The sequence below is a fragment of the Tachyglossus aculeatus genome, chromosome 22, assembly GCF_015852505.1.
Source record: "Tachyglossus aculeatus isolate mTacAcu1 chromosome 22, mTacAcu1.pri, whole genome shotgun sequence".
NCBI lineage: Eukaryota > Metazoa > Chordata > Mammalia > Monotremata > Tachyglossidae > Tachyglossus > Tachyglossus aculeatus.
The window spans coordinates 56,313,553-56,340,162 of NC_052087.1; the positions used below are offsets into that span (position 1 = coordinate 56,313,553).

At 50.0% G+C, this 26,610-nt stretch overlaps 1 protein-coding gene across 6 annotated transcripts in view; it reads left to right on the forward strand.

Moving 5' to 3' along the window:
- The first annotated feature begins 1,335 nt into the window (after positions 1–1,335).
- The window catches only part of TNNT3 (troponin T3, fast skeletal type), a 32,879-nt gene continuing 7,604 nt past the window's right edge, over positions 1,336–26,610 (forward strand). The window contains exons 1-10 of one of the 6 annotated variants that reach the window (XM_038764307.1): positions 1,336–1,417; positions 5,468–5,479; positions 8,888–8,920; positions 14,407–14,425; positions 16,941–16,986; positions 17,888–18,004; positions 18,867–18,944; positions 20,916–21,029; positions 21,219–21,328; positions 24,518–24,608. In XM_038764307.1, the coding sequence (XP_038620235.1) occupies positions 17,921–18,004; positions 18,867–18,944; positions 20,916–21,029; positions 21,219–21,328; positions 24,518–24,608 (477 nt within the window). In that variant the 5' untranslated portion in view covers positions 1,336–1,417; positions 5,468–5,479; positions 8,888–8,920; ... (1 more) ...; positions 16,941–16,986; positions 17,888–17,920. Of the gene's footprint in view, positions 1,418–5,467; positions 5,480–8,887; positions 8,921–14,406; positions 14,426–16,940; positions 16,987–17,887; positions 18,005–18,866; positions 18,945–20,915; positions 21,030–21,218; positions 21,329–24,517; positions 24,609–26,610 lie in introns of those variants that run through there. The other 5 variants (XM_038764308.1, XM_038764309.1, XM_038764303.1 and 2 more) reach the window with 5 other exon arrangements.

Sequence of the window (26,610 nt, forward strand, 5' to 3'; positions counted from 1 at the left end):
CCAGCCCCCCGCTCCGGCATCTTCTAGGGACCCCCTCCCCCCGATTCCGCCTCTCTGAGACGCTGCTATCACCTATCCCGGCCTCTCCTCTTCCTCCTCTCCCCTCCTCCTTCTCTTCCCTCCCCGCCCCTCTCCCCCTCTCCTTCTGCTCTCCCTCCCCTCCTCATTCTCCCTCTCTTCCTCCTCCTCTCCCTCCCCTCCTTCTCCCTCTCCTCTTTTTTCTCCCTCTCCTCCTCCCTTTGTCCTTCTTCTCCTCTATCCCTGCTTCTTCTTCTTCTTCTACTCCATCTCTTCCCACCTCTCCTCTTCCTCCCCATCTCCCTCCTCTCTTCTTTCTTCCTTCCCGCTCCTTCCTCCCCGTCTCCTCTATTCCTTCTTCTTCTCCTTCTCCTACTCCATCACTTCCCTCGTCTCCACCTCCCCCTTCCCTCTTCTCCCGCCCCTCCTCTCCTCCTTCTTCCTTCCTTCTCCTTCCTCCCCTTCTTCTTCTCTCTCCTCTACCCCTTCTCCTCCTTCTTCTCCTTATCCATCTCTTTGCTCCTCTCCTCTTCCTCCCCCTTCTCCCTCCCCTCTTCCTCTTCTTCCCTCTCCTCCTCTCTCCCTTTCTCCTTCTTCTCTCCCTCCCCTCCTCATTCTCCCCCTTATCCTCTCCCTCTCTTCCTTCTCTCCCTCCCTCCTTCTCCCTCTCCTTTTTTCTGTCTCTCCTCCGCCCTTTGTCCTCTCTCTCCTCTACCCCTTCTTCTTGTCCTCCTACTCCATCTCTTCCCTCCTCTCCTCTTCCTCCACCTTCCTTCCCTTCCTCTCCTCCCCTCCTCCTTTTCCACCCCTCCCTCCCCTTCTCTCTCTCCTCTACCCCTTCTTCTTCTCCTACTCCATCTCTTCCCTCCTCTCCTCTTCCTCCCTCTTCTCCCTCCCTTCCTCTCCTCTTCCTTCTCCCTTCCCGCTCCTCCCTCCCCTTCTTCTTCTCCCACTCCTCTACCCTTTCTTCATTTCCATCTCTTCCTTCCTCTCCTCTTCCTCCCCTTTCTCCCTCCTCTCCTCTCCTCCTTCTTCGCCCTTCCCTCTTCTCCTCCTTCTCCTTCCTCTCCCCCTCTCCCTCCCCTCCTCTTTTCCTTCTCCCTTCCTTGGCCTCCCTTCCCTCCTCCTTCTTCCTCCTCTCCCTCCTCCCCCTCCTCCCTTGCCCCGTCCCTCTTCTTCCTTCCCTCTCTTCTTTCCTCTCCTCCCTTTTTCTTCCCTCCCCACTCCCTCCTCCTCTTCCTCCCTTCTCCCCTTCCCTCCCCGGACCCAGGGCCCTGTCTTCCTCTCCCGCCTCACGGCCCAAGGCCTTTAACGTGTCTCTCGTCTCTCTCCTTAACCCGTTTTTCCCCTGTGGCTCCGGTTTGCTTGCTTGCCCCACCTGCAGAAGTCGCCGAGGAAGGTAAAGACACGTGGCTTCCGAATTCCCGGGCTGGTGGCCGCGGCGGGGGGCGCGGCTGGGAATTCATTCCGAGGTGGTCGAAGGGGGCGGAACAGGAGCCTGCGGACAAGGAAAATTCCGCGTGGGGTCACAGCTCCTGGCCTTAGCGCTCAGCACGTTCCCTGCTGCCGGCTCCTCTCCTCATCCCTGACTCTTCCCTCTCCATCCCTGACTATTCCCTCCCATCCCTGACTCTCCTCTCCATCCCTGTTTCTCCCCTCTCCAGCCCTGATTCTCCCCTCTCCATCCCCGACTCTCCCCTCTTCATCCTTGACTCTCCCCTCCCATTCCCAAGAGCTCAGTACATTGATCTGCCCTCAGTAAGCACTCAATAAATACGATTGAATGAATTCCTGACTCTCCTCTCCATCCCCGAGTCTCCCCTCTCCATCCCCGACTCTCCTCACTCCATCCCTAACTCTGCTCTCCCCATCCCTGCCTGTCCCTTTTCCATCCCTGACTCTTCCCTCCCATCCCTAACTCTCCCCTCCCATCCCCAATTCTTCCCTCCCCATCCCTAACTCTCCTCTACCCATCCTTGACCCTCCCTTCTCAGTCCCTGTCTCTTCCTTTTCGATGATCCCTAGAGCACAGGTTTGGGAGTCAGAGGATGTGGGTTCTAATCCTGGCTCTGCCACTTGTCTGTCACTTAACAGAGAAGCAGCGTGGCTCAGTGGAAAGAGCCCAGGCTTTGGAGTCAGAGGTTATGGGTTCAAATCCCCACACCGCCAATTGTCAGATGTGTGACTTTGGGCAAGTCATTTAACTTCTCTGTGCCTCGGTTCCCTCATCTGTAAAATGGGGATTAAGACTGTGAGTCCCATGTGGGACAACCTGATCACCTTGTATCCCCCCAGCGCTTAGAATAGTGCTGTGCACATAATAAGTGCTTAACAAATACCATCATCATCATCAACTTCTCTGTGTCTCAGTTCCCTCATCTGTAAAATGGGGATTAAGACTGTGAGCCCCATGTGGGACAACCTGATCACCTTGTATCCCCCCAGCGCTTAGAACAGTGCTGTGCGCATAGTAAGTGCTTAACAAATGCTATCATCATCATCAACTTCTCTGTGCCTCAGTTATCTCACCTGCAAAATGGGGATTAAAAGTGTGAGCCCCACGTGGGACAACCTGATTACCCTACAGTGCTTTGAACAGTACTTGGCACATAGTAAGTGCTTAACAAATATCATTATTATTATTATTGTTGTTATTATCATTATCATTCCTGACTCTCCCCTCTCCATCCCTGACTCCTCCCCAGTGACCCAGCACAGACCAACCAGCACTCCTGACTCTTCCCCGTCCATCCCTGCCTCTTCCCTAATGACCCAGCATGGACCATTCCACCCCCTGCTTCTCCCCTCTCCATCCCACACACTCCCACATTGAGCAAAGCACCATGGCCTACTGTCAGGAGCCCAGGCCTTGGAGTCAGAAGGACCTGGGTTCTCATCCCAGCTCCACCACTTATCGGCTGTGTGACCTTGGACAAGTCATTTTACTTCCCTGTGCCTCAGTGGCCTCATCTGTAAAATGGGAATTGAGACTGTAAACCCCAGGTGGGACAGGGACTGTGTCCAACCCGATTTGCTTGTACCTACCCCAGCGTTTAGTACAGTGCCTCCCACATAGTAGGCACTTAACAAGTATCATTATTATTATTAGAGAAGCAGTGCGGTTCAGTGGAAAGAGCCCGGGCTTTGGAGTCAGAGGTCATGGGTTCAAATCCCGGCTCCGCCACTTGTCAGCTGTGTGGCTTTAGGCAAGTCACTTCACTTCTCTGGGCCTCAGTTCCCTCATCTGGAAAATGGGGATGAAGACTGTGAGCCTCCCACGGGACAATCCGATCACCTTGCATCTCCCCCAGCGCTTAGAACAGTGCTTTGCACATAGTAAGCACTTAATAAATGCCATTATTATTATTATTATTATTATTAGTTTTACTCAGCATGGACCATCCCACACTCTAGACTCTCCTCTCTCCATCCCTGACTCCCCCGCAATGATACCAACACAGACCATCCCACCCCCTTGCCTCTCCCCTCTCTGTCCCTGATGCTTCCCTGCTTCTGGCTGCTGCAGTAGGAATGACTTTGAGCTGTTTTCCATTGTGCTGGGCCTCAGCTCCTGCCCTCAGTTTCCAGTTGGGGTTCGGGGGTGGTTAGGAAAATCTCGGCCTCGGTGGCTCTGTGCTGGGCGTCCTCTGTGTGCAGCATGCTCTGTTGGGCACCTGCTGTGTGCAGGATGCCGTACTGGATGCCCATCATGTGCAGGGTACTGTGCTGGACATCCTCTGTGTTGGACATTGTCTATGTATAGGGCGCTGTGCTGGGCGCCCGCTATGTTGGACATCTGGAAAGAGCCCGGGCTTTGGAGTCAGAGGTCATGGGTTCAAATCCCGGCTCTGCCAATTGTCAGCTGTGTGACTTTGGGCAAGTCACTTAACTTCTCTGGGCCTCAGTTACCTCATCTATAAAATGGGGATTAAGACTATGAGTCCCATGTGGGACAACCTGATCACCTTGTAACCTCCCCAGTGCTTAGAACAGTGCTTTGCACATAGTAAGCACTTAATAAATGTCATTATTATTATTTATTATTATTATCTGCTGTGTGCAGGGTACTGTGCTGGGTGACCACTGTGTGCAGGGAGATGTACTGGGCAACCACTGTATGCAGGGCTCTGTGTTAGGTGCTTGGGAGAATACAGTCTAACGGAGAAACTCACTGCATGACTCTCTAGGCCAAAATGGCCCTCGGGCCTGACTTTCCGGATTTTCACCCCATCTCACCTCGTTCCTAATTAACCTTCTCTCTGCCTTGTGTCCCCGCTCCCGCCTCCGGGATCCGGCGTGGCCACGGCCCCGGACTCTCTCTCTCTCTGTGCGTGTGTGTGTGTGATTCCCGACTTTGCCACCCGTTTTTTGACCCTTGTCCGCCTGGGAAGCTCCCCAGCCAGGTACGTGACTTCCCAGTTGAGTCTCCTCCTCGTCTCGACCGGAAATCCAGGGCCGAGGGAAGGAATGGGATCCAACCCCCTCCCCGCCCAACCCTACCACCCCTTCACCCACCATCCAGGCCCGGGTTTCTCCCCCGGCACATGCCCAACATGGTGAGATGGACCATCCCCCCGACTTCCCTTGAGGGAAACTCAAGCCGTTAAAAATACTAACCCAGACTTGCAAATAACCATTAAACTTTACCAGCCCACCTGTCCCATCAACCCTGATCCTCCCCACGTAGGGCAGGAGAGGTGTCTCTACCAGTGGTGATTAGCTACTCACCTAAGGAAGAGTGGATTGGGGTCCCTGCCCTCTCCTGGGTTCCCCAGGGGCTCAGGTGAGGTGGTCTTGGGGACCCCCCACCAAGCCCCCTGTGTGCCTGTGATCCCGACCCTCGCTCACCCAGCAAAAGCCCAGGCATCCTGAGCTGAGCCGGGCTAAGATTCCCATCCCCCACGTGCTTGCCCACGTTGGGGATATTTGTGTGTGTGCCCAAGTGTTGCGGGAATCTTAGGGTGACTGCAGGGAAGGGACACGACCTAACTTCTTCCCTGTCTGTCCTCCCTAACCTCCCTGACTTTGGGTAAGCCTCTTCACTTCTCTGGGCCTCAGTAACCTCATCTGTAAAATGGGGATTGAGCCTGTGAACCCCATGGAACAGGGACTGTGTCCAACCCGATTTGCTTGGATCCACCCCAGCGCTTAGTACAGTGCCTGGCACATAGTAAGCGCTTAACAAATACCATAATTATTACCCAATGGGGCCACTCCAATGTCACCCCTACCTCCTGTACCCCTTCCCACCCCCTCCCCAAAGCGAACCTCTTCACCACCCTGCTTCTCCCTCTCCCTGCCACCCCCATCCCTTCCATGCCACCTGACCCCTGACCCCTGACCCCTGTCCTGGGCTAACCCCCTCATGGCCCTGCTTCTCTCTCTCTCTTTCTCCCCGCTTCCTCGGCCCTCGCTGGCTCATCCCGTCACCCCGCACATGGTCCCACAGAAGTCCAAGAAGGTAGGTGTGAGCACCCCTCCCCACCAAGTCCTTCCTCTGACAAGACGTCTGGAGGGGGAGGGAGAAAGAGGAGGGAGAGAGGGGAAAGGGGGAGAGGATGAAGAGGGAAAGGGGGAAAGGAGAAAGGGAAAAGGGGAGAGGAGGAAGGGGAAGGGGGAGGAGGGAGGGGAAGGGGAGGAAGAAGGGGAAGGGGGAGGAGGAAGGGGAAGGGGAGAGGAGGAAGAGGAAAGGATGGAGGAGGGAAGAGGGAAGGATGGAGGAGGGAAGAGGAGAAAAGAGAAGGAGAAAGACTAGGGAGGAGAGGAAGGGGGAAGGGGGAAAGAGAAATAGGGAAGGGGAGAGGAGGAAGAGGGAAGGATGGAGGAGGGAAGAGGAGAAAAGAAGGAGAAAGATGAGGGAGGAAAGGAAGAGGGAAGAGGGGAAGGGGAGAGGAGGAAGAGGGAAGGATGGAGGAGGGAAGAGGAGAAAAGAGAAGGAGAAAGATGAGGGAGGAGAGGAAGAGGGAAAAGGGGAAGGGGAGAGGAGGAAGAGGGAAGGATGGAGGAGGGAAGAGGAGAAAAGAGAAGGAGAAAGATGAGGGAGGAGAGGAAGAGGGAAGAGGGGAAGGGGAGAGGAGGAAGAGGGAAGGATGGAGGAGGGAAAAGGAGAAAGGAGGATGAGGGAGGAGGGAAGGGGGAAGAGGCATGGGGAATGGGAAGAAGATGAGGAGGGAAGAAGGGAGCAGGGAAAAAGAGAAAAGAGAAGGAGAAAGGGGGGAAGAGGAGAGGGGAAAGGGAGAGGAGGAAAGGAAAGGGGAGAGGAGGAGGGGAAAGGGGGAGAAGATGAAGAGGGAAGGAGGGAGGAGGGAAGAGGAGAGAAGAGGAGAAAGGGAAGAAGAGGAAAGGGGAAGGGGAGAGGAGGAGGGGAAAGGGAGAGGATGAAGAGGGAAGGAGGGAGGGGGAAGAGGAGAAAAGAAAAGGAGAAAGAGGAGGGAGATGGAGAGGAGGAAGAGGGAAAGGTGAGGAGAAAGGTGAAGGGGGAGAAGAGAAGGAGGAAGGAGAGAGCTTGGAGAGGTTGTAGGTTGTTTAGGAGTGTGGGGGTGGGGAAACTGAGGAAAGAGTCTGTTGGCCAAAACCCCAGGCATCGGGGCTACCGGGGCCACGGGGAGAAGCGGGGGATTTGGGAGACGGGGCGGGGAGGGCGGCCCACCTTGGGCGGGGAGGGGGAAGGTGGAGAGCCAGTGCGGGAGCGCATGGCAATCGGCAGCTGGCTGGGACGCGCTTCGGTTGCATGGGCGGTGGACGCCTCTTAGCAGGACGCTGGATTAGAACGCAGAACCTCGGCCCCGGCTGCCCCTGCTCCGCCCTGCTCCGCCCCCAGCTCCAGGGGAACCATTCATTCATTCATTCCATCGTATTTATTGAGCGCTTACTGTGTGCAGAGTGCTGGACTAAGCGCTTGGAAAGTACAATTCAGCAATAAAGAGAGACCATCCCTGTCCGCAGTGGGCTCACAGTCTAGAACGGGGAGATAGACATCAAAACAAGTAAACAGGCATCAGTAGTATCAATATAAATAAATAGAATTAGAGATATATATGCACACCAGAACAGGTAAAACAGGCATTAATATAAATAAATAGATTTATACACATCAAAACAAGTAAACAGGCATCAATGGAAATAAATAGAATTATAGATATATACACATCAAAACAAGTGAACAGGAATCAATATAAATAAATAGAATTATAGATATATGTATGCACATCAAAACAAGTAAACAGGCATCAATATAAATAAGTAGAATTACAGATATATACACAAGTACTGTGCGCGGTGGGGGCGTAAGGGCGATGCAGAGGAGAGGGGGAGCTGAGAAAAAGCGGGGCTCAGCCCACCCGTGCTATGTAGTGAGCACCTACTGAGTGCAGAGTGCTGTACTGAACGCTTGGGAGAAGACAGTAGTGTTAAAAGATGCCTTCCCTGCCTTCAGTCAATTAATCAATCATATTTATTGAACGCTTACTATGTGCAGAGCACTGTACTAGGTGTTTGGGAGAGCACAATGCAACAAAATTATCAGACATGTTCCCAGCCCACAATGAGCTTACAGTCTAGAGGGGGAGACAGACATTAATATGATTAAATAAGTAATTTATAATATATAAGGAGCTTACAAGCTATTGCGAGCAGTCAATCTGTGGTATTTATTGAGCACTGGACTAAGTACTTGGGAGAGTATACCCGGTTTGCTTGCATCCACCCCAGCATTTAGTACAATGCTTGGCACATAGTAAGCACTTAACGAATACCATTATTAGTAGTATTATGTTATAACAGAGTTGGTAGACACATTCCCTGTCTATTCTGGGAAATCAATCAACCAGTGGTATTTGTTGAGCCCTTAGTGTGTGCAGAGCACTGTACTAAGCGTTTGGGAGAGTACACCCATTTGACTTATATCCACCCCAGCACTTGATACAGTGCTTGGCACATAGTAAGTGCTTAATACAATTATTATTATTATTACATTCTAACAGAATTGGTAAATATATTCCCTGCCGACAACGAGCTTACAGTCTGGAGAACAATCCAGGTGAACTGCAGTAGCAGTTGGGATACAAACAGGAGAGATTAGAGATTAATTATTCATTTCATTCATTCATTCAATCATATTTATTGAGCGCTTACTGTATGCAGGGCACCGTACTAAGCGCTTGGGAGAGGGCAGTATAACAATAAATGGACACATTCCCTGCCCACAGTGAGCTGACAGTCTGGGGGGAAGACGGACTTTAGTATAATCAGTCAAGGGATGAATCGCCCCATTTTACAGACCAGGCAGCTGAGGCCCAGAGAGGTTCAGTGACTCTCCTGAGGTTACCCAGCAGAGATCTGGGGGCAGAGCTGGGGCCAGGACTGGGATCTGGGTGGGCCAGCTGGTTTTGGGCTTCCCTGCCCCTATCTTGGGCTTCCCTGGGCTCACAGGCAAACCTGTTATTCCCATCGTCCTTTAAGAGGTCATCTAGTCCATTCCCCGTCTCCGGGCTGGATGGCACCTATGCCTGTGGATTGAGGGAGGTGGGAGAGGGGCCTATTTCATCCTCAAAGCATTCTTGAGAACAGAGACAGGGAGCTGGAGAGAGTCAGAGACACACGGAGACAGAGAGAGTACGCCCCTGAGAATTGGGGGACCGTTGGTTTTGTGGGGGCCGTTCCAGAGACCGGAATTGAAAAGACCGTTCCCCAGAGGAGGGACGGGGTCACACACCTGCCCCTCTGTCCCCTCACCCCTCCCACGGCCAGGCCTTGCTGGTCTGGTGCCTCCGAGTCTCCTCCCTCCCCCCAGGGTCCCACGGGGACCCCCTTAATGCTCCCTGTGTGCTTCCCGCCCGCTTTTCTCCTGCACGTGCTTGGGCCCGCCAAGAAGCCGAAGACGATTACCAAGATGAGTATGAAGGTGAGCGGTTTTCTGTCCCCTTGTCCCTGCCATCTCTCTTTGTCTCTGCTGTCTCTCTCTGTATCTCTGTCTTCCTCTCCACTTTCTTAGACATTGTCTCTCTCAGTCACTCTCCCTTTGTCTCCATCTCTGCTTCCTTCTCCATCTCCTTACTTGCAGTCTCTCTGTCTTCCTCTCCCCCTCCTTACACTCTCATTCTCTCTTTGTCTCTCTCTGTCTCTCTGCTGGCCTCTCCATCTCTTTACGCTCTCTCTGTCTTTCTCTGTCTCCCTCTCCACCTCTTGCATGCTCAATCTCTCTGTCTCTTTCTCTCTGTTTCCTTCTCCATCTCTTACAACACTCAATCTCTCAATCTCTGTCTCCCCCTCCCTCTCCTTACCCCTTCTAGACTGTGAGCCCATTGTTGGGTAGGGACCGTCTCTATATGTTGCCAACTTGTACTTCCCAAGTGCTTAGTACAGTGCTCTGCACACAGTAAGCACTCAATAAATACGATTGAATGAATGAATGCATTTTAGTCTCTGTCACTCACTGTCTCTCTGTCTCTGTCTCTCTGTCTCTGTCTCTCTGTCTCCCTCTCTACCTTCTTACACTCTCAATCTTAGTCTCCGTCACACTCTCTCTGTCTCTCTGTCTTCCTGTCTCCCTCTCCATCTCCTCACATGCTCAGTCTCTCTTCATCTCTGTCTCTATCGTCTTCTCTTCCTCCTTACACCCTCAATCTCTCTTTGTCTCTCTGTCTGCCTCTCCATCTCCTTACACTCTCGATCTTTGTCTCTGTCAATTTCTCTCTGTCTCCTTCTCCAATTCCTTACACTCTCAGTCTCTTTGGCTCTGCCTTCCTGTCTTCCTCTCCACCTCCTTACTCTCGAGATTTCTCATCGTCTTTGTCACTCTGTCTGTCTCCTTCCCTACCTCCTTATACTCTCAATCTCTCTTTGTCTCTGTCATGCAGAGAAGCAGCGTGGCTCAGTGGACAGAACTTGGGCTTGGGAGTCAGAGGTCATGGGTTCTAATCCCAGCTCCACCACTTGTCAGCTGTATGACTTTGGGAAAGTCACTTAACTTCTCTGTGCCTCAGTTCCCTCATCTGTAAAATGGGGATTAAGACTGTGAGCCCCATATAGGACAACCCAATTACCTTGTATAATAATAATAATGATGGTATTCGTTAAGCGCTTACTATGTGCAAAGCACTGTTCGAAGCACTGGGGGGGATACAAGGTGTTCAGGTTGTCCCACATGGGGCTCACAGTCTTAATCCCCATTTTACAGATGAGGGATCTGAGGCACAGAGAAGTTAAGTGACTTGCCCAAAGTCACACAGCTGACAATTGGTGGAGCAAGATTTGAACCCATGACCTCTGACTCCCAAGCCCAAGTTCTTTCCACTGAGCCATGCTGTTTCTCTGCACCAAGAACAGTGCTTAGCACATAGTAAGCGCTTAACAAATACCAAAACTATTATTATTATTATTATTATTATTATTCTCTGTCTGTCTCTCTCTCCTCCTCCTTACACTCTCAGTCTTTCCTGGTCTCTGTTACTTTCTCTCGCTCTGTCTCCAATCTCGGTTTCCCTCTCTATCTCCCGCCAAGCTTCATCTCTCTTTGTTTCTGTCTATCTGTCTATCTGTCTGTCTCTCTCTGTCTCCCACTCCACCTCTCTTTATCTCTGTTTCACTCTGTGTGTAGCTCAGTCTTCTCCTTTCATTCATTCATTCAATCGTATTTACTGAGTGCTTTCTGTGTGCAGAGCACTGTTCTAAGCGCTTGGAAAGTGCAATTCAGCAGCAAATAGAGACAATCCCTGCCCACAACGGGTTCACAGTCTAGAAGGGGGGAGACAGGCATCAGAACAAGTAAACAGGCATCAATAGCATCAATATAAATAGTTATAGATATATACACATTATTAATATAAATTAATAGAATTATAAGTATGTATCCTCCTTATGCATTGTCCCCCCCCCCCCCCCGCCCCCGTCTTCCTCTCCACCTCTTTACACTCTCGGTCTCTCTCATTCTCTGTCCCACTTTCTCCCTTTGTAACTATCTCTTCCTCCCTTTCCACTCTCTGTCTCTCTTTGCTTCTGTTTCTCTCTCTGTCTCCATCTTTCATCCCAGACTGAGCCCCCTTTTTCCTCTCCTCCTCCCCATCCACTCCGCCCTACCTCCTTCCCCTCCCCACAGCACCTGTATATATGTTTGTACAGATTTATTACTCTGTTTTATTTGAACATACTTACTATTCTATTTATTTTGTTAATGATGTGCATTTAGCTTTAATTCTATTTATTCTGATGACTTGACACCTATCCACATGTTTTGTTTTGTCATCTGTCTCCCCCTTCTAGCCTGTGAGCCTGTTATTGGGTAGGGACCGTCTCTATATGTCGCCTACTTGTACTTCCCAAGTGCTTAGTCCAGTGCTCTGCACACAGTAAGCACTCAATAAATATGATTGAATGAATGAATGAATGAATCTTTCCACTTTCTTACACTATCTCTTTGTGTGTCTCTCTATGTCTCTATATCTGTCTCTCTCTCCACCACCTTTTACACAATATCTTTCTTTGTCTCTGTCTCTCTCATTGTCTCTATCTCTGTCTCCCTCTCCACTTCCTTACACTCTGTGTCTCTTTGTCTCTTCTGGTCTATCCTTGTCTCTGCCTGTCTCTTTCCACTTCCTTTCACACATTCTCTTTCCTCCCCCTTCTTTTCTCTGTCTCTTTATCTCTCCTCTCTGTTTCTCTTTCCTCACCTTTACACTCTCTGTCTGTTTTAACTCCTTCTGTATGAATTTCTGTCTGTTTCTCTCTCCCTTCTCCCCCTCCATACACACTGTCCTGCTGTCTTTCTGTCTCACTGTCTCTCTTTCTCTCTCTCTACCTCCATCTCTCTTTCTCCCTCCGCCCCCTTCCTATCTCTCCCTCTCTTTGTCTGTTTTCCTCTCTGTTTCTCTTTCCACACCCTTACACTCTGTTTTTCTTCTCCTTCTGTCTGAATTTCTGTCTGTTTTTCTCTCCCTTCTTCTCCACCTCCATTCATTCCATGTCCCTGCTGTCTTTCTGTCTCACTGTCTCTGTTTCTCTCTCTCCCTCCATTTTCTCTTTCTCCCTCCACCCCCTTCCTTTCTGTCTCTCTCTCTGTCTCTCCGGTCTCTGTCTCCCATCTCTGGACCTCCGAGGGGAGGGGGTGGGGGGGTCTCCCAGGCCTTTCTCTCCTGAGCTGCTGCTGCTTCTTTGTGCTGCTGCGCAGGCTGGCGCTAAGCACTGTGAGCAAGCTCTGCCCTCCGCCTCCTCCTGCTGAGAGGTGCGGGAGAGACGTCAGAAGGGACCGTGCATGCAGGCGGTGGGGGTGGGAGGCCGGGAAGGATCCTCAGGAAGAAATCTGGTGTCACAGAGGAGACTCAGGGGTCAGGGAGGGGTGACCTCTTGGTCTCAAAGCCCCCAGCTCTGAGTTGGCAGCTTCAGACAACAGAGTAGCCCTTTCTGTGTGCACAGCACTGTGCAAAACGCTAGGAGAGAATGCCCATGTGGACTCCCTGTCCTTTGTTGGAGGGGGAGGGTCCCAATCTAAGTGGGGACAAGATACCAGAGACAGACACATCTGGAGCGATGAAATGTTAAGAGTGCAACTGGGACAGATAGGCTAAAGAAAAAATAAAATAATAATCGCGGGCTAGCAGATAAAGTCTCCGAGCCCACCAGGGAGGAGAGAGAGGGGGTCTGAGCTGCCTCTCCTGTTCCCCATCTCCCCTCACCCCCAAGACCTGCAGACCGCTGCAGGGTGGTCAGTAAATAGCCGGACATTTCCCCATCACCCCGGGGGGAGCAGAGGAGAACAACCTACTGCTTCCCCCTCCCCTGTCCCCCACCCTCCTCCTTCTTACCCCTCCACTGCCCCTTCCTTCTCTCCCTCCCTTTATCCTTCCTTCACCCCTCCCTCCCCTCTTCCAACACACACCATCACCAGTACTGACTGGCGGCCTGCTGTACTGAGCCCCTGCTCTGGGCAGAATTCTGTACTGGATGCCTGCTGTGTGCAGGCCACAGTTCAGGGGATTTAGAGGACTGACAGAGAAAGAGAAAAGATGTGGGTAGTCAGTACAGAGCTCCACATGCAGCAGGTGCCCAGTACAGCATTCAGCATGCAGTAGAGGTCCAGTAGAGCAATCTGCACCCAGGAGGCATCCAGTACAGTGCTCTCTAATAATAATAATTGCATTTGTTAAGCACTTACTATGTGCAAAGCACTGTTCTAAGCACTGGGGAGGATACAAGGTGATCAGGTTGTCCCACAGGGGGCGCACCATCTTCACCCCCATTTTACAGGTGAGGGAACTGAGGCACGGAGAAGTGAAGTGGCTTGCCCAAAGTCATACAGCTGACAAGTGGTAGAGCTGGGATTTGAACACATGACCTCTGACTTCCAAGCCCTGGCTCTTTCCACTGAGCCACGCTGCTTCAAAAGCAACTTTCCCTGACCAGGAATCGAACCCAGTGAAAGCAACAAATCCTAACCACTAGACCACTAGGGAACCATAAAATAATAATTTTGATGACATTTGTTAAGCGCTTAGTATGTGCCAAGCACTGTTCTAAGCGTTGAGGGGGATACAAGGTAATCAAGTTGTCCCACATGGGGCTCACAGTCTTAATCTTAATCTTAGTCATGTGTTGCCAATTTGTACTTCCCAAGCACTTAGTACAGTGCTCTGCACATAGTAAGCGCTCAATAAATACGATTGATTGATTGATTGATTAATCCTCATTTTACAGATGAGGTAACAGGCCCAGAGAAGTTAAGTGACTTACCCAAAGTCCCACAGAGACCCCGTACAAAGCTCTGCACTCGCAGAAGGTACTCAGTACAGCACTCTGCACATAGCAGGTGTCCAGTACAGCACTCTACACACAGCAGGTGTCCAGCCCAGCAGTCATCTAGTACCTTCATTCATTCATTCAATCGTATTTATTGAGCACTTATGGTGTGCAGAGCACTGTACTGAGTGCTTGGGAAGTACAAGTCGGCAACATATAGAGACGGTCCCTACCCAACAACGGGCTCACAGTCTAGAAGGGGGAGACAGAGAACAAAACAAAACAAGTAGACAGGTGTCAAAATAGTCAGTTCAGGGCTCTGCCCACAGCAGAGGCCCAGTACAATGCTCTACACAGAGCACTCTGCGCACAGCAGGCGTCCACTACAGGGCTCTGCACAGAGGAGACGACCAGTACAGCGCTGTGCACATAGCGGGCACCAGAGAAGTACTGATGATGATGATGATGCCAGCAATTTCCCTTTTCAACAGCCTCACTCCTAACCAGGCCTCCCAACTGGTCTCCCCCAACCTGGATTTTCCTTTAATTATTCTTCCTCCCCACCCCCACCCCCTCTGCCACTCTCTGGTCTCACTATTTTTCTGTCTCTCCTCCTCCTCTGACTGCCCTTCTCCCACTGAACCTGCTCCTGAAAATCAGAGGAAAAGCCAAGGCCAAAGTAAGTGGGGGACTCTGCGCAGGACACTTTTCGGAAGAAGGCAATCCTTAGATCAATCAGCTAATCGATCGATTGATCAAACCTGATGCGGCCCGGTCCTTTTGTGATAGTTTTGCATTGCTGACCTCCAGTTTGTCCCTACCTGATTCCGCTGAGGCGGGAATCAATCGATCGTATTTGTTGAGCGCCTATTTGTGCAGAGCACTGTACTAAGCACTTGGGAGAGAACAGTATAACCATATTGGAAAAGCAGCTTGGCTTAGTGGATAGAGCCTGGGAGTCGGAAGATCATGGGTTCTAATCCCGGCTCCACCATGTGTCTGCTGTGTGACCATGGGCAAGTCACTTTACTTCCCTGGGCCTCAGTTATCTCATCTGTAAAATGGGGATTAAGAATGTAAGCCTCATGGGGGACAGGGACTGTGTCCAACCTAATTTACTTGCATCTGCCTCAGTGCTTAGAACAGTGCTTGGCACATACTAAGCGCTTAACAAGTATGATGATGATGATGATGGTGATGATGATGATTAGTGATATAACAGACACATTCTCTGCCTACTGAGTTTGCAGTCTAGAGGAGGAGGCAGACATGAATAGAAATTGATAAATGACAGATATGGACATAAGTGCTGTGGGGCTGGGAGGGGGGATGAAGTAAAGGAAACAAGTCAGGGCGATGCAGAAGGGGGTGGGAGAAGAGAAAAGGAGGGCTTAGTCGGGGAAGGCCTCTTGGAGGAGGTGGGCCTTAAGTGAGGCTTTGAAGAGGGGAGAGTAATAGTCTGTGGGAGGGTGCCAGGCCAGAGAAAGGATGTGGGCAAGGGGTGGGAAGTGAGAAGATTGGCCTGGGTTGAAGTCGGAGAGCAACAAGGTGAGGTAGGAGGGGCCAAGGAGATTGAGGACTTTAAAGCAATGGTGAGGAATTTTTGTTTTATTTGGAGGTGGGTGGGCAACCACTGGAGCTTCTTGAGGAGTAGCAAAACATGTCATGAATGATTTTGTAGAAAACTGATCATGGCAGCAAAGTATGGACTGGAGTGGGGAGAGGCAGGAGGCAGGGAGGTCAGCAAGGAGGCTGATACTATCCTATTTATTTTGTTAATGATGTGCATCTAGCTTTATCTCTATTTATTCTGATGACTTGACACCTGTCCACATGTTTCGTTTTGTTGTCTGTCTCCCCCTTCTAGACCATTGTTGGGTAGGGACCGTCTCTATATATTGCGAACTTGTACTTCCCAAGCGCTTAGTACAGTGCTCTGCACACAGTAAGCACTCAACAAATACGATTGAATGAATGTTACAGTCATTAAGGAGGGATAGGAGAAGTGATCGGATTAATGTGGAAGCAGTTTGGATGGAGAGGAAAGGGCAGATTTTAGTGATGTTGTGAAGGTGGTGCCAACAGGATTTAGTGATGGATTGGATATTTGGGTTGAATGAGGGAGAGGAGTCAAAGATAATGCCAAGATTATGGGCTTCTGAGAGAGGAAAGGTGGTGGTGACGTCTACCGTGATGGGAAAGTCAGGAGGAGGACGGGGCTTGGGTGGGAAGATAAGGAGTTCTGTTTTGAACATGTTAAGCTTGAGGTGACGGGAGGACATCCAAGTAGAGATGCCTTGAAGGCAGCAGGAGATGCGAGACTGCAGAGAGGGAGAGAGATCAGGGCTGGAGACGGAGATTTGGGAATCATCCACATAGAGGTGGTGGTTGAAGCCATGGGAGCGAACAAGTTCTCCAGAGGAGTAGATGTGGACCCCTTAAATAATATGATTCTCCCTCCAGCCCCACAGCACTTAACGTCCACATCCTTCTACTCCACTATTTCTCTTATCGGTAATTTATTTTAACAACTGTAAGCTCCATAAAAATAAAACTACTAATAATAATAGTACTTGTTAAGTGCTTACAATGTGCCAAACACTGTTCTAAGTGCTAGGGCAGTTACAAATTAATCAGTTTGAACACAGTCCCTGTTCCACAGAGGGCTCACTCTTAATCCCCATTTTTTACAGATAAGGTAACTGAGGACCGGAGAAGTTAAGTGACTTGCCCAAGGTCACACAGCAGACAAGTGGCGGAGCCTGGATTAGAGCCCATGACCTCTGAGTCCCAGGCCCGGGCTCGATTCACTACGCCACACTGCTCTTCTGCTTCTTGTGGGCAGGGACTGCATTTACCAACTCTGTTATATTGTAGTCTCTTAAGCATTCACTCTTAAGTGGGCAGTGCTTTGCCCACTGTAAACACTCAATAAATACCATTGGTTGATGGAAGACTATAAATTGTTTCTGGGCAGGGAGTGGGCCGGCCAGCTCTGATGTATTGTCCCCTCCCGAGTGCTCAGTACTGTGTTCTGCCCACAGTAAGTGCTCAATAAATACCGCAGACTGAGCGATTGACCTTCTGGTGGTCTGGGGTTGGGAGGGGTGAATCTGAAGAAGCCCCCCTGCCCCTCTGATGGACCCGTGAAAGTGAGGTCACAGTTTGATTTCTCCTCTTTCTCACCTCGACAGGTTAACAGCTCCGAAGATCCCGGAAGGGGAGAAGGTGGATTTCGATGTAAGTATTTTCTCCTGTCAGTCACCTCTCACCGGTCTCACGTTCCCTGAGAACTCCGAGGGGGAGAAAAGCCCCCCACCCACCCACGCTCCCCCAGGCCTAAGTCCCATCTCCACATAATAATAATAAAAATGATAATAGCACTTTTTAAGCACTTACTATGGGCCAAGCACTGTTCTAAGCACTGGGGTAGATACAAGTTAATCAGGTTGGACACAGTCCCCTGACCCACATAGGGCTCACACAGTCTTAATCCGCATTTTACAGATGAGGGAACTGAGGCCCAGAAAAGTGAAGTGATTTGCCCAAGGTCACACAGTAGACATGTGATGGAGCCGGGATGATGGTGATGATGATGACGATGAATAAGAACAATAATAGTAGTAATGATGGTATTTGTTAAACACTTACTATGTTTCCAGCACTGTTGTAAGTGCTGGGGTGGATACAAGTTAATCAGGTTGGGCAGAGTCCCTGTCCCACTTGGGGCTCACAGTCTTAATCCCCATTTTATAGATGAGGGAACTGAGACCCAGAGAAGTGAAGTGACTTGACCAAGGTCACACAGCAGACAAGTGGCGGAGCCGGGATTAGAACCCACATCCTTCTGACTCCCAGGGCCACGCTCTATCCACTAGACAACACTGCTTTTATAAATCCTTGGGGGCCTGAGGGTGTTATTTCAGGACAAGGGGAGCGACCCCCATCCTCCTGCCCACCTCTTCTCCCCCTTGCCCACCTCTTCTCCCCCTTCTCCAGCCAGAAGCCCCGATGTTGGCTAAACACCCCTGCCCTTTGGGTGGAGCTGGGCTGGGAGAGGCCTGGAGAGGGCCGGTGGGAAGGGGTTGGGATTTGGGGGGCACGGGGATCCTGACCCTCTCTTTGGATCTGCCCCTTGCAGGACATCCAGAAGAAAAGGCAGAACAAGGATCTGATGGAGCTCCAGGCCCTCATCGACAACCACTTCGAAGGCAGGAAGAAGGAGGAGGAGGAGCTGATCGCCCTCAAGGAGAGAATTGTGCGTGCCCGAGGATCTGGAAATTGGTGGCCAGGGTGGGGTGGGGGTGGGCCCGGGCATCCCCTCCCCTGATTGCTCCTCCAAGGGTCTTTCCCGTTCTAGCATCGGAGGCCTAAGGTGGCCCCTGCCCCATCGTCCTGCCTCCTGGCTTCTAATGGACTGTGTCCCAGGGGTGGGGAAGAGCCCCAGTTCCCATCCCCCCCCCGACGACGCCTGGCTTCTAATGGACTGTGACCCAGGGGTGGGGAGCAACTCCCATCCCCATCCCCCCGACGCCTGGTTTCTAATGGACTGCATACCAGGGGTGGGGAGGAGCCCTCATCACCATCCCTCTGCCATCTGGCTTCTAATGGACTATGACCCAGGGGTGGGAAGGAGCCCACGCTCCCATTCCCCCCACCGTCTGGCTTCTAATAATGGTAATAATGATGGCATTTATTAAGTGCTTACTATGTGCAAAGCACTGTTCTAAGCGCTGGGGAGGTTACAAGGTGATCAGGTTGTCCCACGGGGGGCTCACAGTCTTAATCCCCATTTTGCAGATGAGGTAAATGAGGCCCAGAGAAGTTAAGTGACTTGTCCAAAGTCACACAGCTGACAATTCTAATAGACTGTGTGCTCGGATGGGGGTGGGGGTGGGGGGAGCCCCTAACCCCATCCCTCCACTGCCTGGTTTCTAATGGGCTGTGTGCCCAGGGGTGGGGGGATGAGCCCCCATCCCCGTTCCCCCACTGCCTGGCTTCTAATGGACTGTGTCCTGAGGGTGGGGAGGAGCCCCCATCCCCAACCCCCCGCTGCCTGGCTTCTAGCAGTTTGGGTCCAGGGCCTGGGCGGGGGCTGAGCTGTGCCCTCTGACCCCCAGGAGAAGCGCAGAGCCGAGAGGGCTGACCAGCAGAGAATCCGGGCGGAGAAGGAGAAGGAACGCCAGAACAGGCTGGCGGTGAGGACCCCCGCGATCCCGGCTCCCAGAGGCCCCCCCACCTCCCGGCCCATCCTCTGGCTGGGATCCCCCGAGGGACACCCGGCCAGATCCCCTCTCACCCCCCAACCTGACTCACTCTCAATGGGGGTGGATGACAACACAGGATTGATAGATTGAATTATCTACGTGGATGATTCTCAAATCTCCATTTTCTACCTCTCCCCTCGCATTTCCTCCTACCTTTAGGACATCTCTACTCGTATATACTGCAGACACCTCAAACTTAACAGAACTCCTCATCTTCCCCATCCAACCTTAACCTCCCCCTGACTTTCCCATCACCGTAGAAGACACTGGGCCTATGAGATAGGAAGGATGATAGTGCCTTCTACGGTGATGGGAAAGTGCCTTCTACCATCCTTTCTATCTCATAGGCCCAAAGCCTTGGCATTATCCTCGACTCCTGTCTCTCCTTCAACCCCCATATTCAATCAGTCACTAAATCCTGTCAGTTCCACCTTCACAACATCACTATAATCCGCCCTTTCCTCTCCATCCAGACTGCTCCACCTTAATAGTAATAATAATGGTGGTATTTCTTTAGCGCTTACTATGTGCAAAGCACTGTTCTAAGCTCTGGGAAGGTTACAGGGTGAATCCAATCCAATCCAATCACTTCTCCTCTCCCTCCTTGAAGACTGTCTCAGCCTCCTTGCTGACCTCCCTGCCTTCTCTCTCTCCCCACCCCAGTCCATCCTTCACGCTGCTGCCCAGATCATTTTTCTACAAAATCGTCTGGACCAGGTTTCCCCCCTCCTCAAGAACCTCCAGTGGTTGCCCACCCACCTCTGCATCAAACAAAAACTCCTCACCTTTGGCTTTGAAGCCGTCCATCACCTTGCCCCCTCCTATCTCATCTCGCTGCTCTCCTACTCCAACCCAGCTCGCAAACTTTGCTCCTCTATTGCCAACCTTCTCACTGGGCATCCATCTCATCCATCTGGCCGCTGACCCCTTGCCCACATCCTGCCTCTGGCCTGGAACACCCTCCCTTTTCTTATCTGACAGACCACCTCTCTCGCCACCTTCAAATCCCTCCTAAAAACCTGTTTTCTCCAAGAGGCCTTCCCGACTAAGCCCTCATTTACTTTTTTCCCTCTCCTCTTTGCCTCACCCTTGCACTTAGATTTACAGCTTTATTCACCCCTCCCTCAGCCCTACAGTTTTTATGTCCATATCCAACATTTATTTATTCATTATTTATAATAATAGTAATAATAATAGCATTTATTAAGCACTTACTATGTGCAAAAAACTGTTCTAAGCACTGGGGAGGTTACAAGGTGATCAGGTTGTCCCACAGGGGGCTCACAGTTTTAATCCCCATTTTACAAATGAGGTAACTGAGGCCCGGAGAATAATAATGATAATAATGACATTCATTAAGCGCTTACTATGTGCAAAGCACTGTTCTAAGTGCTGGGGGGATACAAGGTGATCAGGTTGTCCCACGGGGGGCTCACAGTCAACCCCCATTTTACAGATGAGGTAACTGAGGCCCGGAGTAGTGAAGTGACTTGCCCAAAGTCACACAGCTGACAGTTGGCAGAGCCGGGATTTGAACCCATGACCTCTGACTCCAAAGCCCGGGCTCTTTCCACTGAGCCACGCTGCTTCTCTCATTATTCATTCAATTGCATTTATTGAGCGCTGTGTGAAGAGCACTGCACTAAGCGCTTAGAAAGTACAATTCAGCAAATCCCTGCCCAACAACGGTCTCACAGTCTAGAAGCGGGGAGACAGACATCAAAACAAGAAAACAGGTATCAATAACATATTAAGGTCTGTCTCCCACACTAGACTGGAAGCTCTTTGTGGGCAAGGGAACATTTCTACCAACTCTGTTATATCACGCTCACCCCCCCAAGCGCTTAGTCCAGTGCTCGGCGCACAGTAGGCGCACAATAAATACGACTGATTGATTGACAGGAGGAGAAAGCCCGGCGTGAGGAAGAGGATGCCAAGCGGAGAGCTGAGGATGACCTGAAGAAGAAGAAGGCTCTGTCCTCCATGGGCGCTTCCTACAGCAGTTACCTGGCCAAGGTAGGAAGGGCACTCACCTGGGCGTCCACCTGGGTGCTCACAGGGGTTTCATTCTGGGGGTTCAACCAGAGACTCATCGTGGGAATCCTGGTGTCCAATCCCTACATATGGCCCGCCTTCCCTGGCCCGGGGTAGGAGAAGGATCGAGGGGGTGGGTGGGTGGGCATCTGAATGCCACCCCCTCCCCAGGCCGACCAGAAGAGAGGGAAGAAGCAGACAGCCCGCGAGATGAAGAAGAAGGTGCTGGCGGAGAGGAGGAAGCCCCTCAACATCGATCATCTCGGCGACGACAAACTGAGGTAACCAGCCATGGTGGGAGGGGGCAGGACCTCCTGCATTCATTCATTCATTCATTCAATCGTATTTATTGAGCGCTTACTGTGTGCAGAGCACTGGACTAAGCTCTTGGGAAGTACAAGTTGGCAACAAGCTGGCAGCAGTGGGGGAACTGGGACTAGTCGTGGGATTTATAATAATAATAATGATGATGATATTTGTTAAGTGCCTACTCTGTGCCAAGCACTGTTCTAAGTGCTGGGGTAAAAATAATAATAATAATAGTAATAATGTTGGTATTTGTTAAGTGCTTACTCTGTGCCAAGCAGTGTTCTAAGTGCTGGGGTAAAAATAATAATAATAATAGTAATAATGTTGGTATTTAAGTGTTTACTATGTGCCAAGCACTGTTCTAAGCACTGAGAGGGAATACAATAATAATAATAATAATAATGATGGCATTTATTACGCGCTTACTGTGTGCAGAGCATTGTTCTAAGTGCTAGTCATCAGGTTGTCCCACGTGGGACTCACAGTCTTAATCCCCATTTTACAGATGAGGGAGCTGAGGCACAGAGACATTTAAGTGACTTGCCCAAAATCACACATCTGACAAGTGGTGGAGCCGGGATTAGAACCCATGACCTCTGACTCCCAAGCCCATGCTCTTTCCATTGAGCCACACTGCTTCTCTAATAATTTTGGTATTTTTTAAGTGCTTAGGATGTGCCAAGCACTGTTCTAAGCACTGGGTAGATACAAGGTAATCAGGTTGTCCCACACTGTGCTCACAGTCTTAATCCGCATTTTCCAGTTGAGGCAACTGAGGCACAGAGAAGTGAAGTGACTTGCCCGAAGTCACACAGCTGACAAGTGGTGGAGCCAGGATTAGAACCCATGACCTCTGAGTCCCAAGCCCGGGCTCTTGACACTAAGCCATTCTGTTTTCTCTAGTAGTAGTAATACCACCAGTAATAATGGTGGAATTATTAATAGTGGTGGGACTGGTAGTAATTATGGTATTTGTTAATTGCTCACTGTGTGTCAGGCACTGGACTAAGCGCTGGGGTGGCTATAAGCAAATCAGGTAGGACCCAGTCCCTGTCCCACATGGGGCTCACGGGCTTTGGAGTCAGAGGTCATGGGTTCAAATCCTGGCTCCGCCAACTGTCAGCTGTGTGACTTTGGGCAAGTCACTTCACTTCTCTGTGCCCCAGTTACCTCATCTGTAAAATGGGGATTAAGACTGTGAGCCCCACGTGGGTCAAACTGATCACCTTGTAACTTCCCCAGCGCTTAGAACAGTGCTTTGCACATAGTAAGCGCTTAACAAATACCATTATTATTATTATTATTATTATTATTATTCACTTCTCTGTGCCTCAGTTACCTCATCTGCAAAATGGGGATTAAAACTGTGAGCCCCCCGTGGGACAACCTGATTACCTTGTAACCTCCCTAGCGCTTAGAACAGTGCTTTGCACATAGCGCTTAACAAATACCTTTATTATGATGATGATTTTACAGGTGAGGTAACTGAGGCCCAGAGGAGTTAAGTCACTTGCCCAAGGTCACACAGCAGACATGTGCCAGAGCCGGGAATAGAAGCCAGATCCTTCTGACCCCCAGGCCTGGGCTCTATCCACTGAGCCGCACTGCACCTGGGCGCTCCATGTGGGACACTATACTAAGCGCTGGGGGTAGATGCAGGATAATCAGCTCCCATATGGGGCTCATAGTCTAAGTAGAAGGGAGAACAGGCATGGAATCCCACTTTGCAGATGAGCGAACTGGGACATGGAGAAGTTAAATGACTTATTCTGTATATATGTATATATCATCATCATCATCATCATCAATCGTATTTATTGAGCGCTTACTGTGTGCAGAGCACTGTACTAAGCGCTTGGGAAGTACAAGTTGGCAACATATAGAGACGGTCCCTACCCAACAGTGGACTCACAGTCTAAAAGGGGGAGACAGAGAACAAAACCAAACATACTAACAAAATAAAATAAATAGAATAGATATGTACAAGTAAAATAAATAGAGTAATAAATATGAACAAACATATATACATATATACAGGTGCTGTGGGGAAGGGAAGGAGGTAAGGGGAGATCTGGACAGACCAGAAGAGACAACGAGGAGAGGGAAGATAAGACAGCCTGGGAGACAGAATGAGGAGTGGAGAGATCAGACAGCCCAGAAGACAGCATGTTTGTACATATTTATTACTCTATTTATTTATCTTACTTGTACATATCTATTTATTTTATTTATTTTATTTTATTAATATGTTTGGTTTTGTTCTCTGTCTCGCCCTTCTAGACTGTAAGCCCCCTGTTGGGTAGGGACTGTCTCTATATGTTGCCAACTCGGACTTCCCAAGTGCTTAGTACAGTGCTCTGCACACAGTAAGCGCTCAATAAATACGATGATTGATTGATTAGTACAGTGCTATGCACACAGTAAGCGCTCAATAAATACGATTGATTGATGGATTGATTAGTACAGTGCTCTGCACACAGTAAGCGCTCAATAAATACGATTGATTGATTGATTGATTGACAGGGACTGTGTCCAACCCGATTAGATTGCATCTACCCCAGCATTCGTTCATTCATTCATTCATTCAATCGTATTTACTGAGCGCTTACTATGTGCAGAGCACTGTACTAAGCGCTTGGGAAGTACAAATCGGCAACATATAGAGAGGGTCCCGACCCAACAATGGGCTCACAGTCTAGAAGGGGGAGGAGTTAGAACAGTGCTTGGCACATAGCACTGAACAAGTACCATCATTATTTTCTTAATTCTTTATTAATTAAACTGGCACCCCTCAATCAATCAATCAATCATATTTATTGAGCGCTTACTATGTGCAGAGCACTGTACTAAGCGCTTGGGAAGTACCAATTGGCAACATATAGAGACAGTCCCTACCCAACAGTGGGCTCACAGTCTAAAAGGGGGAGACAGAGAACAAAACCAAACGTACTAACAAAATAAAATAAACGGAATAGATATGTACAAGTAAAATAAATAAATAAATAAATAGAGTAATAAATCTGTACAAACATATATACATATATACAGGTGCTGTGGGGAAGGGAGGGAGGTAAGATGGGGGGATGGAGGGGGGGACGAGGGGGAGAGGAAGGAAGGGGCTCAGTCTGGGAGGCTCATCCCTCGCTTTTTTCCACCCGCAGAGATAAGGCTAGGGAGCTGTGGGAATCCCTGCACCAGCTGGAGACTGACAAGTTCGAGTTTGGGGAGAAGCTGAAGAGGCAGAAATACGAGGTGAGCGGTGTGGGGAGGGGGGTGTCTACCAATCTCTTCCCCCTTCAAAGCTTTATTGAAGGTCACATCTCCTCCAAGAGGTGTTCCTCAAATAAGCCCTCTTTTCCCCATCTCTCTCTCCCTTCTCTATCAATCAATCAATCAATCAATCAATCGTATTTATTGAGTGCTTACTATGTGCAGAGCACTGTACTAAGCGCTTGGGAAGTACAAATTGGCAACACATAGAGACAGTCCCTACCCAACAGTGGGCTCACAGTCTAAAAGGGGGAGACAGAGAACAGAACCAAACATACCAACAAAATAAAATAAATAGGATAGAAATGTACAAGTAAAATAAATAAATAAATAAACAAATAGGGTAATAAATCTGTACAACCATATATACATATATACAGGTGCTGTGGGGAAGGGAAGGAGGTAAGGTGGGGGGATGGAGAGGGGGACGAGGGGGAGAGGAAGGAAGGGGCTCAGTCTGGGAAGGCCTCCTGGAGGAGGTGAGCTCTCAGCAGGGCCTTGAAGGGAGGAAGAGAGCTAGCTTGGCGGAGGGGCAGAGGGAGGGCATTCCAGGCCCGGGGGATGACGTGGGCCGGGGGTCGACGGCGGGACAGGCGAGAACGAGGTACAGTGAGGAGATTAGTGGTGGAGGAGCGGAGGGTGCGGGCTGGGCTGGAGAAGGACAGAAGGGAGGGGAGGTAGGAGGGGGCGAGGTGATGGATGGACAGCCTTGAAGCCCAGGGTGAGGAGTTTCTGCCTGATGCGCAGATTGATTGGTAGCCACTGGAGATTTTTGAGGAGGGGAGTAATATGCCCAGAGCGTTTCTGGACAAAGATAATCCAGGCAGCAGCATGAAGTATGGATTGAAGTGGGGAGAGACACGAGGATGGGAGATCAGAGAGAAGGCTGGTGCAATAGTCCAGACGGGATAGGATGAGCTATGCACTTCAATCTGTCCCCTTTGGACATTTAATTTTTTAGACTGTGAGCCCACCTTTTAGGCTGTGAGCCCACTGTTGGGTAGGGACTGTCTCTATGTGTTGCCAATTTGTACTTCCCAAGCGCTTAGTACAGTGCTCTGCACATAGTAAGCACTCAATAAATACGATTGATGATGATGATGATGATGATTTAATATTCCCCCCCCCATCCCCAATCCCCCAGCACTTATGTACAAATCTTTAAATTATAGCTTATAAATTATTTATTCATATGACTGTCTGTCTCCCCCCCTTCTAGACTGTAAGCTCATTATGGGCAGGAAAAGTGTCTGCTAATTAATAATAATAATGATGATGATGATGATAATGGTATTTGTTAAGGGCTTATTATGTGCCAGGCACTGTATTAAGCACTGGGGAGGATACAAGTAAATCGAGTGAGACACACGTGGGGCTCACAGTGCTCAGCGCTTAGAACAGTGCTTTGCACATAGTAAGCACTTAACAAATACCATCATTATTATTATTAAACTCCATTTTACAGATGAGGCAACTGAGGACCAGAGAATAATAACAATAATGTTGGTATTTGTTAAGCGCTTACTATATGCAAAGCACTGTTCTAAGCGCTGGGGGGAATACAAGGAGATGAGGTTGTCCCACGTGGGGCTCACAGTCTTAATCCCCATTTTACAGATGAGGGAACTGAGGCACAGAGAAGTGAAGTGACTTGCCCCAAACTGAGGCCCAGAGAAGTGAAGTGACTTGTCCAAGGTCACAAAGCAGACAAGTGGCGGAGTCGGGATTAGAACCCATGACCTTCTGACTCCTAAACCGGTGCTCTATCCACTTCCCGGCTCTGCCGCTTGTCAGCTGTGTGACTTTGGGCAAGTCACTTAACTACTCTGTGCCTCAGTTACCTCATCTGGAAAATGGGAGTTAAGATTGTGAGCCCCTTGTGGGACAACCTGATCACCTTGTATCCTCCCCAGCACTTAGAACAGTGCCTTGCACATAGTAAGCGCTTAACAAATGCCATTATTATTATTATTATTATTATTAT